Source organism: Sceloporus occidentalis, unplaced genomic scaffold (genome assembly GCF_023333645.1).
Source record: "Sceloporus occidentalis isolate IW3139 unplaced genomic scaffold, rSceOcc1.0.p SCAF_7, whole genome shotgun sequence".
In the NCBI taxonomy this organism is placed as follows: Eukaryota; Metazoa; Chordata; class Lepidosauria; order Squamata; family Phrynosomatidae; genus Sceloporus; species Sceloporus occidentalis.
In genome coordinates this window covers 72159922-72178016 of record NW_028316987.1, presented here as the reverse complement: position 1 = coordinate 72178016, position 18095 = coordinate 72159922, and the positions used below count along the sequence as shown (strand labels likewise).

At 39.3% G+C, this 18095-nt stretch overlaps 1 protein-coding gene across 1 annotated transcript in view; it reads left to right on the top strand.

Annotated features, from left to right (window-relative positions):
- Nucleotides 1-18095, top strand: part of ST8SIA6 (ST8 alpha-N-acetyl-neuraminide alpha-2,8-sialyltransferase 6) — a 62285-nt gene that overhangs the window by 36978 nt on the left and 7212 nt on the right. The window contains exons 5-7 of the mRNA XM_089533314.1: nucleotides 13528-13672; nucleotides 15143-15252; nucleotides 16954-17046. Of these exons, the coding sequence (XP_089389440.1) occupies nucleotides 13528-13672; nucleotides 15143-15252; nucleotides 16954-17046 (348 nt within the window). The remainder of the gene's footprint in view (nucleotides 1-13527; nucleotides 13673-15142; nucleotides 15253-16953; nucleotides 17047-18095) is intronic.

The window sequence follows — 18095 nt, the reverse complement described above, 5'->3', positions numbered from 1 at the left end:
GTGTAGCACTGTAACTGCAGTGCTTATACATTATAATGACTGTACAAGATTTCAGCCTTTATTCTAGAAAACAATCCGGGGGGGGGGGGGGTCTGCCTATGAAATGTGAGTTAATAAAATAAGCAAACAAAACATCTGTCAGACACAAAGCCTCCTGTTTCTTACTACCTGGGGAATACAATGCTTTATTGGGGCAATTTTCTGTAGTGTGAAAGCTAAAGAAATCATGAGTAATACTGCTTTACCTGCCTTTGCTCCTTGTTTGTGGGATGAATAGCAGAATTAGCTTAGTAGGCTCAACATGTTTAGCATTAAAGCTGCTGCAACAGTTGGTAGATGAAATGTATATGAAATGCTGTATTGGTTCTGTGCAGTTCCTAATACTGAGATTATATTAAAGTGTGTTTATAATGCTTTATTTTATCCAGCATAAAAGTGGAAATTCCAACTCAGACATTATTCTGACTGGGGTATAAGATGGTAACTTAGGTTGGCTGGAAAGAGGGATTCCATAGCATCATTGCTAACTAATCATTGTGACTTTGTATTACATCCAGTATCAGAAGCATTTTGCCTTTAATACCCATGAATGGGGTACCCATGAGCAAGAAGGTGTGATTGCCCTTGTGTTCTTTTTATGGGGTTTCATAGGCATTGATGGAAATGAGAGAGAGCTGAAAAGACTGTTATATGCCTGTGCTGAGATGCATGTGTCTGTGAGTCAGGAGCATAGCAATTTTTTTTGTTGCTAACTGCCTTCAGATTGACTTTAACTTATGGCAACCCCATGAATGAGAGACCTCTTTCATCACCCTGTCATCAAAAACCTTGCTCAGCTTTTGCAGATTCAGGTCCATGGCTTCATTGTCTTGAGTCTATCAATCAAGAATGCAATCTTCCTCTTTTCCTATTGTTTTCTGCCTTACCAAGCATTAGCATCTTTTCTAGTGAGTCATGTCTTCTCATGATGTGGCCAAAGTACACCAGCCTCACCTAAGTCATCTTGGCTTCTAAGGAGAGTTCATTTGATCTAGACCCATTGACTTTCCAGCAGTCCAAAGTATCTGCAGAATTCAGAACAGTTGGGGGGAGGATGAGAGCATTCTCACAGTCAGAATTCCACTTTCTCAAATGAAATTTTCCTTCATTCTCCAAATTTGTAGCACTGCAGAATATTAAAAGATCAGTTGAACATTTAGAAATATAGTTTAGCATTCAAAGGGACAGTTACCAAGGGGGTTTGAAGATAGATATTCCAAAAATTCTAGTTGTGAACTATTTTCAATGAAGATTATCGCATCGTGTTCCGAGAACGTTTTTGGAACCCGATTGGAACAGAACACTTTCAACTTTACCGCACGTTTATGTCCCCATCGGGTTCCCATTGCGTTCTACATACCCCTCAAAGCGTTCCATATGTGTTCCTTGGAGGGAACGGATGAGAAAGTGATCCAAGCTTGTGGAAACGTTTTTAAAACGGTCCAAGAAATGTGAGAGCGGTAATGTAATCCGTTCTTACTTCCGTTCTCATGATCTGCCTTGTTTTGATTGGCTGAACGGACTTCCCTCCCTGCATTCCTCCCCATTCCTAGAGCATCGGTTTTCTTGCTCTCCCTGGGACTCATCAAGTAAAATAAATAGAGAAAAAAAATCAAGCCCCACCATTTGTGAGGGCTATGTGTAGATAGATGTGTGTATAATTATGGTATTATATATATGTATATGGAAAACTCTCTCTCTCTCGCTCTGTCTCTATCTCTCTATATATACATATACATACATACGTATATACAACATATATATATATATATATATATATGAAACATATGTGAAATATGTAATAAATAGAAAACATGTTTTATATATATATATATATATATACACACACACATATATACATGACAGCTATATAGATCATTAAATTATATCAATGTTTGTATATATAGATAACTGGCAATATATATGTATATTTATATATTATATCTATATTACATATATATATGTGTGTGTGTGTGTAATATATATATTATTTATATATTACATATTTGTGTGTGTGTGTGTGTGTGTTTGTCTATATGTGTATATAAAAAATCAAGGCAGTGTTTGAAAACAATTTTTTTCTGGGAAATCCTTTCCTTCTGTGCATGTGGTACTCATGGACAATAATACACTGTATGTCATCTTTATGTATGGTCATAAAGATGATTGTAGTAGTTTTTTTGCATTAATGATTAGTTGTCACAATACATGATGGATGAGATAATAAATAAAACAATGTGGTTGAGGTATCATTTCAGTAACAATGGGCCAAAACTTAGTACTGCAGCAAATAGGTCCAATACAATCAAAAGCTGTATTACTGGTATGTTGTACGTGGTGCGTAAAATACGTAAAGTGTTGATGATTGTTGACTTCTTATCTTGCACCTTTCTTAGATTTTCATGTCATCCATAATATGTAACCTTATCTTAGTAGTTAAAAAGATCCTGACATGGAGCTTTTTGTTAGGAAAGTGAAATTAACTAAATTTATCACAACAATCCTCAAGATGAATTGTGTGTTAATGGATGGTCATGACCATGGTATTCCCTGATGACATGGATCAGAATACTATGTTTTCATTTTAAAAATGGAGTTTTTTGCATGTCGAGGAGGGAATATAATAATGTAAGGTTGAAAAAACATGAGCCAGCAGAGGCCGGTTAAAACAAAATTGTATGGGGACGTTATATTTTGTGTCTCTTTAATTCTTTCTTCACATCCATAATGAAGCATTTTCTAGCATCGTGGAGTAGGAAGAGTCCACAAGGGCCATCCAGTCCAACACCATGCCATGCAGGAAATCACAGTCAAAGCAACCCTGACACATGGCCATCCAGTCTCTGTGGGAATAACTCTAAGGAGAGTCCACCACACTTCATGGGAGTATGACAGCCCTTATTGTCATGAAGTTACTCCCAATGTTTAGGTGGCCAGGTGGACATCCATGCGAGACAAGCGGTAATATTTACATTTCCACCGCCAGCTAAAATTAACAATTTTCTTAAAGCAGCTTTTCGTTGCTTCAAGAGAAATAGAGTTTTTGCAGTGTGACTTCTTCTCCTCCGTCTTTGCTCTTCATCAATCTTTATAATACTGCACAGTAGCTCCAAAAACACTTCCTTAGACGCCATCTTTACACCCCACAAAAGGTCACCCGATTCAGTTCTGGGTGAAAAGGAACAGTAGAGTGATTTCGTCATCATTACAAGGTCCTCCGAAATAAATATGCATGCGCGAATATTGAAACGTTCTCATACTTATCAAGCTTCCTATAAGGACAAATGCGGTAAATTGTGTTCCCGTTGCATTCTCGGAACGCTTTACATTTTCGAATGCGATAATATCCGTTCCCATAATGTTACCTCTTGAAACGTTTTGGGAACAGAATAGAAATGTTTCAGGCACTGATGCGATAAGGTTCAATGTCTCACTATTTGAAAACTTAGAAAAATGAAGACTGAAGAAAAGTGAGAAATGAAAGTATATAATTCTTATGGAGGACCAATGCCCTCATTTTGCCTCACTGTAGCTGTACTCCTGATGTGTGCATTGCCCCTGTCCCATCCCCAGCCTAAATCAGATATGGTCTTCAGGACCAGAACGTTTATAAACACCTGCACTAAAGCATCAGAAGTGTAACTCTGCTATAAGAGTAAATAGATGCTAATATTAAACTATACCAATGCATAAATAAAATATTTATTCCATCATAACTCCTGTGCCCTCCCCAAAAAACATTCATCTTGTAGTTAATTTGAAAACAAGCAGCCCACAGATCTAAATAAAAAACATATGATTTTTTTTTTAAAAAAAAAATATACAACAGACTGAAGATTCTGCAACTGAAAAATAGTAAGACTAAGGCAGATGTGTACGTTTAGAAGCTTAGGTCTTTTCAGATCTGATATTTTTATTTTCATTCCATGACTGGACTAATGGAATGAGAGGGGGGCATTTGTGTTTTTTTTTTATTTCTGCCTACAAAACCGCTGAATTTTTAGAGGTTTTGTGTGAGAACTGTTTTTTGCATATATATTTTTAACAACTGCCTGGTTTCATGTTAAATCTTTCCCCTCAGTCTCTTCTCCTTTTTGCACTTTTCCAAAACAGGATATTAAAATTTTACAGAGCTCTTGCTTTGACAACACATCAGAGGCTGGCTAGAGTTCTGATCTTTTAATACATCCGAGAAAACAGACTTTCCTTGTTAGAATGTACTACATTCCCTGAATTTTTTAGTATGAGTGTGAGGACATGTTGCCTTGTGTTCCCATGAAAAGTGTCAGCCCCATTAAATGAACAAAAGAAGCAACTTTTCTGGAGTGTCTTTTTCTGGAATGTCTACATTCCAGGTGATTCTGTTGAGAACTTGGAAAAATTACTTTTGCAGCAACTTTTAGCTCCCAAAATTCCCCAGCCAAGAAGATACACAGTGGCAGCAGCAAAGCCTAAATGCTTGTGGAGCTCCTTCTCCCACCCTGACCCTGACTGACCCTTTCTTCATCTTCAGAGGCGGTGGTGGAGGAGGGGCAGATATAAGACAATAGCACATCTTTGTCAAGGGTCACTTCTCCACCCCTGTACCAGCTGAGGCTCATGACGACCCTGCTGCTAACTGGCCATTGAGGCGGCCACTACACCAGGCCCTCTTCTTTGAGGGATGTGCCTGAGTCTGGCTGTCACTACTTATGCCCCCAGACATGCAGTCTTGCCTCTCCATCCTCCACCTTTTCTTCTGTCTCTTGTGCACAAGCGACACTGGCAGCTCTGGGCAGAAGCATCTCCATGAAGGTGGTGTCCAAGGGCCAGGGCTCCACTGTCATCACCTTCTCCTCTTCAACATTCAGCCACTACACCAGACCAGCCCCACTGCTCCTGCACAAAGAGGATAACGTAGTCCTCTTGAGTTACAATATTGTTCCTCAATCAACTGTCTGGATTACATGGACATGAATATAGTGGTCCCTCCACATTTGCGGCTTTGACTTTTGTTGGTTTGATTATTTGCTATTTTTATTAATATTTTATCTCTAGGAATCTCTTAAGTCCTCCAGCACAATTCTGCTGGAAGTTGACTATAGAGTTGTGCTGGAAAACCTAGAAGCTCCTAGAGAAAACACTACTCTAGGCATTTGTATTCATAAATGCATAGCAGTTGCAAACGTGTAACTATAGGATGCTGTTGTTGTTATGTGCCTTCAAGTAATTTCTGACTTGTGACAACCCTAAAACAAACTTATCGTGGGATTTTCTTGGCAGGTTTCTTCAGAAGGGGTTTACCATTGCTACCCTCTGAGGCTGAGAGAGTGTGACTCGCCCAAGGTCATCCAGTTTCAATGGGTTTCAATGGCCGAGCCAGGATTTGAACCCTGATCCCCAGAGTCATAGTCCAATGCTCAAGCCCCATGCTGGTTACATCTTCACAACTGCCCAGCAGGATTCCAGTCATTGTCATTCCTGTAATAGCTGTTCAAGAGTGGAATGGAGTGCTTAGGAAGGTGGTGGGCTCCCTTTCTTTGGGGGCCTTTAAACAGAAGCCTATATAAGGAGAAAGACAGGATATAAATTAAATTAATGTAGAGATACTGAAGTGACTAAATGTGGATTTTGTTGGCTCCACTCAGTTCTTTTCAAAACAAATACTTGTTCCTAGACCTCTTGATCCTGTCTTTTGCAGCTAGTATTTGGTTGGTGGATCTCAAATGAAAAACAAAAACTCTCTTCACTCCTGCATAGAGGAACAGAAACAGCCGAGGCTGCCATGATATTCTGACCGTGTTTGGAAGAATCATTGGCCATGTTGGCTGAGGATTCTGTGAGCTTTGGTCCCCCAGAAATAACTGTTCTAAGCTCTGTATTCTGATTCTCTGTCATGGATGATTCAGTCCATTCAGTTCTGCCTGAAACAGCTCACAGTTGAGAAGAGAAGGAAATAAAGAAGTGTACAAATCAAAAGTACAAATGAAAGCAGGCAAGCTGTTTTTCTGCCAGCTCTTGATAATTCACTGATAATGGCATATGATAAAATATCAAAAATTTGAGTTTTCTTGTTTTTCTCTTTCCTTCATATTTTCCGAGGGCAGAAGCCGTTTATTATTGTTATTGTTGTTGCTGCTCTTGATATAGATGCTCACTTTTTCTAGCTGTAGTGTCAGGCGATTGGTCAATAAACATACAGCTCACTTCAAGCCATCGGATCAGTTTTTTCCTTACGTGTGTCCTGAGTGCTAATAAAACCAACAGAAAGCAGACTCATCCATGTTTTCTGTATCTGTATTTGCAGCAGTCAGAAAAGACAATGCAATTCTGGGCTGCATCTGTTGGAGCATAGTGTCCATATCAAGGGACATAGTAGTCCTACTCTATTCTGCTTTGGTCAGGCATCATTTGGAATACTGTATCTAGTTCTGGACATCAAAATTCAAGAAGGATATTGACAAGCTGGAACATGTCCAGAGAATGATAACCAAGATGATCAAAGGTCGGGAAACCAAGCCTTATGGGGAATGACTTAAAGAATAGAGTATGCTTATCTTGGAGATGAGAAGAGTGAGAAATGACTTGATTGTCCTCTTTAAATACCTGAAGGCATGTCATGTAGAAGATGGAATGAGCTTGTTTTCTGCTGCTGCAGAAACCTGAACATGAAGCAATGGAGTCACGTTACAAGAGAAGAGATTCCTCCTAAACATTGGGAAGAAATATTGAGAAGTACAGGGACTCGAGCTGCCTTGAGTCAATGTGCTGGGTGGAGGGCAGGATATTATTATTATTATTATTATTATTATTATTATTATTATTATTATTAGCAGCAGCAGCAGCAGCAGCAGCAACTGTAAGATCTGCTTAACAGTGTAACAGGTTGCCTCCAGTGGTGGGGAACTGTCCTTCTTTGGAGGACTTTAAACAGATTCTGTTTAACACAGTTTTTGCTGGCCTAGTGTTGGTTCAACTGACTGTCAGCCATCTTGGTGAGTGAGGAATAGACTTCATATCAGAAAAACCAACGATGAACACAAATAGGCTGACTGCATTCATAACATAATGGATTTATACTTTTAAAAGCCCAATCAAAACAGTAAAGGAAATAATGTCTGTAACCAGTTCATCTCATTGACCTAGACATGACAGTGGCACTTGAACACCAAAATCAGAGCTTTTTACTGTGCCCTCAAAATATTAATAGGCAGTAAAGGGCTTATTCTGCTATCATCATTTTTAATGATTTGCTTTTTTGAAGTCCTTTCCACCACACATTCATTCTGTCTGTTGTTTGACACAGCTTCTAACATAGAAGAAGACCAATATTTAATTAATGAGCAGCTGGAGGTGGTAAGCACGCACAGAGTGCTTGACATCCATCACCGGCAAATGTTCCCTGACACATCATTTAAAACAAAAGTTTGAAATGGGGAAAATGTCAATCACAGAGCACAGTAACAAATCAATTCTCTTTGGCTGCTCAGTGAACCACGCAACATACTAATTAACCTACATTTCGGTACATGTTGTTGCCCTAAATACAGTCCTTTTATGATTCTAGGCTGGAAGCAACTGTTGAAATAAAAGAGAGGACCCTATAGGGCAGAATGACCTGTTATGGGCATGCACATGGGGCAAGAGCAAGTGGGGAAGAGTAATTTTGGAAGCAAGTGTACCCACCTGACCATATGAGGAGATCTGGGACCATATTTGGAGATCCAGGAGGCTCAGCATAGGGAAAGCTCAGGAACACATGGACAGGACAAATCAATCAGGATCTTCATAATCCTTTCATGGTAGAAGTGATGGTGGGTGACAGACCTTGTGTTTACAAGTGAACACAAGTCCAAGAATACTTACTTGTGGAAGAGATACTCCATTATCCAGAGACATTTGCACTGATTGTCCAACCATTCACAACTTCCCTTGTCATTCTTCTCTCCTGGAAACCTCATTTTAATCCCAAAATCTGCCTCAGGGTATGTTTTGCCCTTTAAATATGCCTGTTCAGCCACCCCTCAATTTGGTTTTTCTGGAGTTCAGACAGCAGTCAGTATCTCACTTGACTCCTCAGCATTTCTGACCACTCCACGATTCACAAGCAGGTTGTTGAGCCATTTTATTTCCCCATGTCCCCTGCCTAGAGCTTCTGGAATTGGTGCAGTATCACCCTCTGCAATCCCTTCAGTTGTTATCTGCTACCACCTTTTATATCATTTGTTCTTGGACATGTGTGTGAGTGTCTTTGTGTGAATGGTGATTCCCCTTCATTACAAATACACTTAATGTATATACTCAACTATAAGTCAACCTCATGTATAAGTCAAGGGCAGATTTGGGGGCCAAAGTTATGGATTTTGATATGACCCACAGATGCATTGCGAGTAAAACTTAAGGTTATGCAACAAAGGATCTAAAGGATGAAGGAAAGGAAAACTATGCCAATGAACTTACAAAATTCCAGCAGGGATAACTGTTTGGGCTCAAACTAAAGGCTGGATAGATGAGATAATAGAGGTGGGCTAGTGCTTCCAAAACAGATTACACTCTTGCCTTTCACCAAGTGATGGTTCTTTTTTTTTTTTAATAAGAGTTAAAATATAGTACTCATATTGATTCATGGATAAGGCGACTTAGATTTTTTAGGTCAATTTTTTGACTAAAATTTCTAGACTTATACATGAGGATATACAGTATATTTGGACCTTGCACTCTGGAGTTCTGTTTCTCAGAACCAGTATTCACAGGCTTGATCCCTGCTTTGAGTTGCCCCAGCCCTCTTGACTGCTTTAATTGAGCTTATAAAATTTCTGTATTAAATATTGGTTTTGGGTGCCCTCCTTGAGACCCTTGAAATTTGGGTAACACCCTTAATATGTATCCTAGTGCCAGAGGATAAGTCTGAATGGTATATGTAAGAAACATCCTACTACATCAAAACTATATTGTTGGGAGGGGTGTGTACAGTGGGCCCTCCACATTCACTGGAGTTTAGGGGCGCAGGACCCCTGTGAAACTGGAAAAAACCCAAGTAACAAAACCACTATTTTTTTAACTTGAGAGAACGCCTCTCTAGGAATCTCTAGGTCTTCCAGCATTACTTCTGATGGATGTTGATCATAGCATCATGCTGGGGAGACTAGATTCCTAGAGAGAACATATTAATGAAATCCATGAATAATCAAATCAGCAAAAGTCAAAGCCACAAATGTGGAGCGCTGATAGCACTTTCACATTTGAGAGTAATGTCCAGCAGGGCAGCAGTTATGGAACACTTGCCAATTATGGCCAGAAATTAGGATGGAAGTACAGTAAGCCCTTTCCATCTGTGGGGGTTTGGTTCCAGACAGCAATGTGTCAGCACAGACATGTGAATGTGTCAGCACAGATTTGTCAGTGCAGATGAATGTGCTGGGGGGGGGGGGGGTCAAGAATCTCTAAACTGCATAGTAGAGATAAAATCCTACATCAGTTGCAGCTGTATCACAACCTTGTGTGATCTCCATGTCTAAAGCCAGCCCCAAGGATTTGGCTAGGGGAAAGCCAGCTGTGGGAGCCCTAAATCTACAAAAGTGGAATGCTACAACAGAGGAGAGGGTAGTGGTAGGATGCACAGAAAGAAGTTTTCTCATTGGATCAAGTTGCATTATTGTAAGCAGTAGAATTGCTGTGATTTTACCTTCCACAGAACCACACTGCAGAAATAAAGTATTTTGACGCCACTTTAACTACCATGACTCAGTGCTATGGGATTTGTAGTTTTGTCAGATATTTAGCTTGCCTTATCAGAGAGCCCTGTTGCCTGCCAAACTCATATCCCAAGATTCCATAGCAGTGTCAATCTGCTTTATTTCTGCAGTGTGACAGCAGCCAATGGGCACATCTTTACTGTAGAAATAATGCAGTTTGGCACCATTTTAAGTGCTGTAGCTCCATCCTATGGAATCCTGTGATTTGTAGTTTCACAAGGTCTTTAGGCTTCTATATCAAAAAGTGTGGGTGCCTCACCAAACTATAAATCCCAGGACTCTGTAGGATGGAGCCAGGACAGTTAAAGTGGTGTCAAACTGTGTTATTTCTACACTGTGGATACACCCTATCTTGCCCAGAAAATTTGCCATCAGATGAAAATCCTGCTGTTTAATAAGAGTCATGTTTAGCCTGAACCTATTTTAATAACACTTTCACTGCCACTATGAGTGGTGCACATTTGTTTTAAATAGGAGCATTTACTTTGGGATGTTATTTTATATTACATTGTTGGGGAGCATTTTAATTAATTGTAAAACCTATTCATGTATTGCACTGAAGCTCAATAAAAGCAATACAGTTTTTGACAATACCCAAGACACTGAGTGGATTAGGTGCTTGGGAGTTGTATGAACGGGACTTAGGTCAAAAACTCTGCTCATGGGATATGAGGAAATTCCCTGTAACTGCAAATACTCAAGAGCATAATTAGTTCTTATTTTGACAAAATGTTATTGATCTTGCAAGAAAGAAAAATAAATACTTTTAAAATACTGCTTTATTGTTTCATGTGTTTCATTAATGCGTTTCATGTGTTTCACTCTTATACTGCCTGGCTGCCTCTTACCAGCTTAACTGAACCATAACATTAATTGGAAACTATTATCTTTTTTTATTAGTTGTGATTTTTGTTCAAGTATCAGACATTGCTGCTTATCCTGAAGCATTGCTTTTATGGTGGAAGCAATAAAGTAATAAAATAGAAGTGTGCACTGGTTTTTCCTAATGAATGTTATCCATCAGAAGAGCATTTCCTCTGATGTGTGGATCTTTGACAAGGGCATTTGCTTCTCTTAGCTAGAGCCAAATGCTCCAGAATGCATTTTTAAAATGGAAACATTGCCAAAGAGACCTAAAGGCAGGATTCCAGGCATGGGGTGCATCCAAACAATCAAGAGTTCAATTTCACGGCTTACTGCCATAGCAGTTACCTTGGAACGTATTTTTCACCATAGTAATTGCACAGATGCAAAACCAAATGAATTTTATATTCTTTCCAGGCAAAACTGAGTTTTTTTCTAACTGGAAAAAAAAATCTATCCAGTTCCTGCTTTACTGTCTCATCTCAACTCACTTCTTTGGAGGAATGATTAAAGCTGCAGTTCTACATAGATTTACATGAGAGTAAGCCACATTGAAAGGTCTGGAAACCATGCCCTATGAGGAGTGACTTAGGGAGCTGTGTATGTTTAGCTTGGAGAAGAGAAGGTTAAAGGGTGATATGATTGCCCTGTTTAAATAGTTGACAGGATGTCATATTGAGGATGCAGCCAACTTGTTTTCTGCTGCTGCAGAAAAAGGACATGGAGCAATAGATGCAAACTACAAGAAAAGAGATTCCACTTTAACATTAGGAAGAACTTCATGACAGTAAGAGCTATTTGACATGCTATTGTTAAAATAGCATGTTATGCATTTTTGCTGATACCATATTTAAAAGTCCAAGAATATCTAGAAAGACAGAAATCCTATATACTCTTGCCTAGTTACTTCTGAGTAGATATCTGTGGAATAAGCTATCTAGGGCTGCATACACACTGCAGAATTATTGCAATTTCACATCACATTAACTGCTATAACATTCTGGTATTTTTGTAAGATATTTAGCCTTCTCTGTCAGAGAGCTCTGGTGCCACAACAAATTACAAATCCCAGGATTCCATTAATTGTGCAGTGTAGCAGCAACCTAAAATATGGCAACTGCAGATATGCTATTCATAGTCTGATTGATTGATTGATTGATTGATTGACTGATTGGGTTTATATCCTGCCTTTCTCCCAAAATGGGATTCAGTTGTGTTACTTATTTTAAGTTATGCATTTCACTATTTGATGTTGTATATCTCCTTTAAATAGGTGTAGTTGTTTTAAACAATATGTGTTTACAACCTATTTCATATTTTCTTTTGAAGTAATTTATATGTTATGCTGCTTTTATTTTGCTCAGGTCTGTGACTACATAATAAAGATAGATTGATTGACACTAGCCATTTCAATATTAGTTGTATGTGATATGACTGATAAATGTTTGTGTGAGAATCTATTCATTTGTTAGGCTTTTTTTTAAAAAAAAATAGACTTTTAGATATTTGAAAATTGCAGCCAGCAGTAAATAAGCTTTTTTACAGATTAAGGTGTATATTCTACCACTTCCACAGATGCTGAAAATACCAATAAGCTTTACAAACATATGCATCATATAGCAAGACTGTAGAGTCGTTGGTGCATTTGTGAGTAGGGGACTACTCCTGATTTTTAAAAACTGCCCTTAGTAATTTCAGACTTGATCTAGATTTAATCATATTTAGTGCAGACCTATTAAAATCAGTGGGACTTAAACTTATCAAAGATGCCCTATTGTTTGCAGGATTGAGATGTGATGCAATTCTCAGTGCTGCAAAGAAGCATACAAAACTATTGGGAAATGGCCATAGATCAGTGGTAAGAAACTAACAACATAGCAAGAGCCAGAACAAAGGCCTATCTTCAAAAGCTATCTCACTCTGGGGCTGTCCTGAATTATTGCCCTCCCATTGTTTACAAATGGAGAGAAGGATCAAAGAGGAGAGCAATAAATGCTTCTCCCACCTTATATCCACCCATCCAGCCAACCTTTGACAATTTCAGTGAACTTTGAACTAGCATTAGATTAGAAAAAATATACAGTGGGCCCTTGGTATCCACTGAGGTTTGTTTCCAGGACCCCCATGGATACCAAATTTTGTGGATGCTCACTACACTCATTCAATACAATAGCACGGTTAAATAGTGTCTCTATATCAAATGACAAGATCAAGTTTGGCTTTTAGGAATTTTAAAAATATATATTTTAAGCCATGGATGTTGGAATCCAGGGATGCAAAGTCTGTGGATACTAAAGTCCCATTATATACAATGATGCAGTAAAATGGCTTCCCTTATATACAATGGTGAAATCAAGGCTTCCTTTGAAAAATATTTTTTCAAGCCATGGATGTTTTAATCCGTGGGTGTAGAATCCATGGATATGGAGGGCTAACTGTACCATATTTCCTAAAAATATCAGACATGCTGACATTGTTATGTCATGACTGGAAGACCTAAAGCTTTTTTCCTGCCTGGCAAAACATCTGAATAAAATTGCCATAGATAGGATCACAACAGCACATGCATGAATAGTGATGTTATTTGGGATATGCCGAACAATCTGAAACCTTATTGGTTCCTATATTCTTGCATAGTGTCAGAACCATTAATGGTCAAAAATTCCAGTCAAGAACATCTGGTTAATTGGAAACTGAAACATAAATTATCACGTTGGTCATCAATATGAATAAAAAGCTATGTTTGGCATTCTTATATGAACTTCTTTTTCTAGAATATTCACTTGTTGTTAACTGCCATTACATCAATGTCAACCCATGGCTACCCTATTGATGAGACATCTCAAATATTCATTATAAAGGTATTTTTATTTTATATTTTATTTTGTAGGTCAGAGCTCACCTCATGCTGTGATGCTGCTCACAACTTTATCGCTTCTCAAAACAATACCCCACTGGGAAGCAACATGAGTTATGAAGTGGACAATAAGAAAACCATTCACATCAGTGAGGAAATATTTAGAATGCTTCCTGAGGTAAGGAGAGCAGCTTTTTCATGGTTGCAGATATATAATACCTTTGATCATTCAAGTGTTCTGGATGGGAATCAAACAAAAGATGGTTCATGTTACCAAATTTCCTGTCCCATTCCTCCTTCATGCTGAATGTTAAACCTTTCTTCATGGATAGATGATGACCAAATGTTTTGGTCTGTATTTTATAGTGAGAGAGCCAGCATGGTGTAGTGAAGTAGTTCTCAACCTTCCTAGTGCCGCTACCCTTTAATACAGTTCCTCTTGTTGTGGTGACCCAAACTCATGAAATTATTTTCATTGCTACTTCATAACTGTAATTAAATAGGTGTTTTCCAATGGTCTTAGGCGACCCCCATGAAAGGATCATTCAACCCCCAAAGGGGTCCCAACCCACAGGTTGGGAACCACTGGTGTAGTGGGTTGAGTGTTGCACTAGGACATGGGACTTTATTATACACAACTTTTAAGCCACGATAAAAAATTGATAATACTGTCTTTGCATATACCTATTGCATGATATACCTCCCAACTCATCACTGCCTTTTTCAAAGCATGGTTAGCCCACAACTTGCCGCTGCTGGAAAAATCCATCAATAAGCTCCCAGTCATGCTGGTATAACACTAGTCCTCAGGTATAGTAAAATACTCCCAAAGTTTGCACAGTCAACATGGTGTCAATGTCTCTTCCTCTTCAACGTCCTCCCTCCCCTTTGCTATCCCCTTTGCTATTTTGGGGTGGTTTTTTTCTTCCGCTTTTTCTGTCTGTCTGTCCCTCTTTTGTTAAACTGCATTTGCATAACTCTGGAATTGCATTTTAAAAACAAACACACAAATGAAAAGGCACAGGGCAGGGCAGCGGGGTTAAGAATGAGGGCAAAAGAGAGGGCAAAGGGCCAGTAACAGCCAGGCCATGCTAATGAAGAAATATGCAGTAGGGAGTGTTCCCAAACCAATCTGTACGCACTTCGCTTCGTTAACATGATCGCAGTGAGAACATAGGTAATGTGACAAACTCCTGGGAAACCAGGGTTCGAATCCCCGCTCAGCCATGGAAACCTACTGGATGATCTTGGGCAAGTCACACTCTCAGTCTCAGAGGAAGGCAAAAGCAAACCCCCTCTGAAGAAATTCTGCCAGTAAGTCAGAAATGACTTGAAGGCACACAACAACCAATTCTGCAATGAAAGAGGGGAATTGTTCCAAATCAGGGTGTGGTGGTCTTCTGGTTCAAGATCTCTTTGCCCAATCTTGGCTGAATTCTCTTTCACTCTCCTTTGGTCTTCTCTCCCTATCTGCCCCCCTACGGTGTAGCCCTATACCAGCCTTCTGGAAAAGATGTTCAGGGTGTGCAGGAAGCTGCAGAAGGGAGAAGGCAAATTTGGTTGTATATCCTGTCAATAATGCCAGACTCTATTTTTTCTTAAATTTTGCTGTACAAAAATTGACATTGGTCCATCTTTTGGTTTTCAGTCACAGCCTCTGGATTATCCCTTCAAGCAATGTGCTGTGGTTGGAAATGGTGGGATTCTGAAGGGCTCGAATTGTGGAGCTGAAATTGATAAATCAGACTTTGTATTCAGGTAACGGGTTGAATATTGTACTCACAGACTGATCCATATGTTAGACATGAAACGGCCTTATTTGCTAAAGCTGCTAAACGTATTTGTGCTAGTTATTTGAGAGATATTGCTATAGACTGTGCATTATCTCAACTGTACAAAATCTGATTTTTTTGTGCAGTTGAGTATATTTAGATAGGTTCCTAAATTCTGTTTTTCATCTCAACTAGCATGGGCCAAATGAATCAATGGAATATCTAAAGTGTTGACTTATCAAATTCTCATCAATATAGCGAGTCTAGTTGGGACTAAATAAATTGTGGGGTGGGTAGGGATAAAGCTAGTAATAATATACAACAACAGGTTCTCCTTTTTAAAAAGAAATTTACATCTCTGTAATTTCACCTCTTATTCATTTTTTTTCTAAGTGTCTTCAAACTGGTAGAATTCAAAGATACAGCAGTGTTAGTCTGTAGAGTTAGTATGTAGAGAGATGTTGTAGCACCTTTGAGACTAACTGAAAGAAAGAAGTTGGCAGCATGAGCTTTCATAGACAAAAGTCTACTTCTAAGTAGACTTTAGTCTATGAAAGCTCATACTGCCAACTTCTTTCAGTTAGTCTAAAAAGTGCTACAAGATCTCTCTACATACAGTGTCCTCAAACTGTAATGTTTCCTCATAAGCAAGTTGCTGCAGCATCACTGGCAGTGACTGCATCGGTCAGAATACTCCAGAAGCATTCTGTAGTATTCTGGATCTGCAGTTGCCTCAACATCCCCCTGTTACCTGGCACTCTGGTGCAATGCAGACCACACACATTTCCCACTGTGCCACCGCCCTCCACCATTGTGGATCACTCCATCTGAGGCCAAAATCAAGATGTCTGGCATCTGGCTGGATGCCTCATTGTGAGGGAGCAATTTGTGTCATTTCTCTTGAAATCTGTCTAAGACTGTGGCTGCCATCCCAGCCTGTGGCCTGTAGAAATAATTCAGGTTGACACCATGGCTCAATGCTGTGGAATTCTGGGATTTGTAGTTTGTTGTGGCACCAAAGATCTCTGACAGAGAAAGGTGAATATCTCACAAAACTGCAGCCCCCATAATTCCACAGCATTGAACCATGGCAGCTAAAGTGGTGTCAAACTGCATTATTTCTCCAGCACAGAAAGGCCTGTATCAGCAAATTCTGCAAGTCAATTATGCAAGATAGACAATTACTGTAATTTTGTTTTATCGTAGGATCAAATTGATTGAATTTTTGGTAAATCCAATAATGGACTTTGGGCACCATATTTGGACTCTGGCATCATATTCGGACTTAGGGTTGTATGAAACTATAAAATGTTAGGTAAATGGCCACTGGAAGACTTCAAAGGAAGACGAATCGGGAATTGAAGAAATTGTTTTATTTATTGTTTTGTTCAAAAAGAATTCACTATACTTTTTGAATGTACTATTTTTATGGAAAATTTAATAAAGATTATAATTAAAAAAAATTATGCAGTGCAATTTGAAAGCTTAATTGGTGTACTTAAGATATTTTCAGGGCCATTGCATGCATGTTTAGAGGCATTTCCAACATTGCCAAAGGGCTTTTCTTCCTAGGAAGGATGTTCCAGGATTGCAACCTTGATACCAGGTAAAGTGGAGTTCATTGGATTGCCTGAGAGATATTGAAAGGTTATAAAGAACATAATGTTTGGTTCTTGTCAAATTGCAGGTGTAATCTTCCCCCGACTGAGGGAAGTGTCAGTCAAGATGTGGGCAATAAGACAAACCTTGTGACTGTCAACCCAAGCATCATAGCCCAAAAGTGAGTATGACTGCAGTGTTGTTAGCAACTCGTGTTTAATTGCTTGGTTCTCCATTTTAGAAACTTCCTGGCATGCCACCATCATGGCTATTGAATTCCAATTGCTTCATTAGTGGTCCCAAGTTTCCTCTAAAAAGGCAGGCTAATGCAGACTGAAAGCCCTTAAGCTGCTCATTCTTTTGGAAAGAGGGAAAGCTTTCTTTGATGAAGTAAATACAATGGCCTTTTGCTCTTTGGCCTCAGGAGCTCTTAGCAGTGAGGAAAGAAGAGTGCTGCAAAATTACAGGCTCCAGCTAAAACAGCTTTGTCCAATCTCCTGCTGTCCAGTTGTGTCCCCCATCACAACCCCCATCAAGCCCATCTAGGGCATTTATTCATCAAAGACCCAGTTTAGTGGAGTGACCAGTGAACTGGGATTTGAGAGCTGTTGCTTGTGCCTTCATGTCATTTCTGATGTATGATGACCCTAAGGCAACCCTAGCATGGGCTTTTGTGGAAAGACCTATAAAGAAGGGGTTTTCCTTTGCCTTCCGCTGAGAGAAAGTAACTTGCCCAAGGGCACCCAGTAGAGATTTGAACCCTGATCTCCCAGAGTCCCAATCCAGTACTCAAACCACTACACCACACTGCCTCTCACACTGGATTTGGGAGACTCAGGTTCTATTCCCCACAGAGCATTGAAATTTGTTGGCTGACCTGGGCCTGTCACCCCCTCTGTCAGTCCTCACATGGTTGTTGTGAGAGTAAATAGCAAGGAGAGAATCGTGTGTGCTATCTCCAAGCCATTGGAGGAAAGATAAGATATAAATGTAATCTAAAATAAATAAATAAACCATAGTATTTGGACTAATAGTAGCTGGTGGCTTCCATGTCATTGGGCTGTGAATTTGCTCCTGGCTTTAAAATTTCAAGAAGCTATTTTGGGGATGAGTTTCACCTTCTTGGATAGCTTCTTTAATATTCGGACTAAAACCCAGAGCGAATTTACTTCCCTCACTGACCCGGAAGCCACCAGTCACCTCCAATTTAGACATCTCATGTCTTTCACT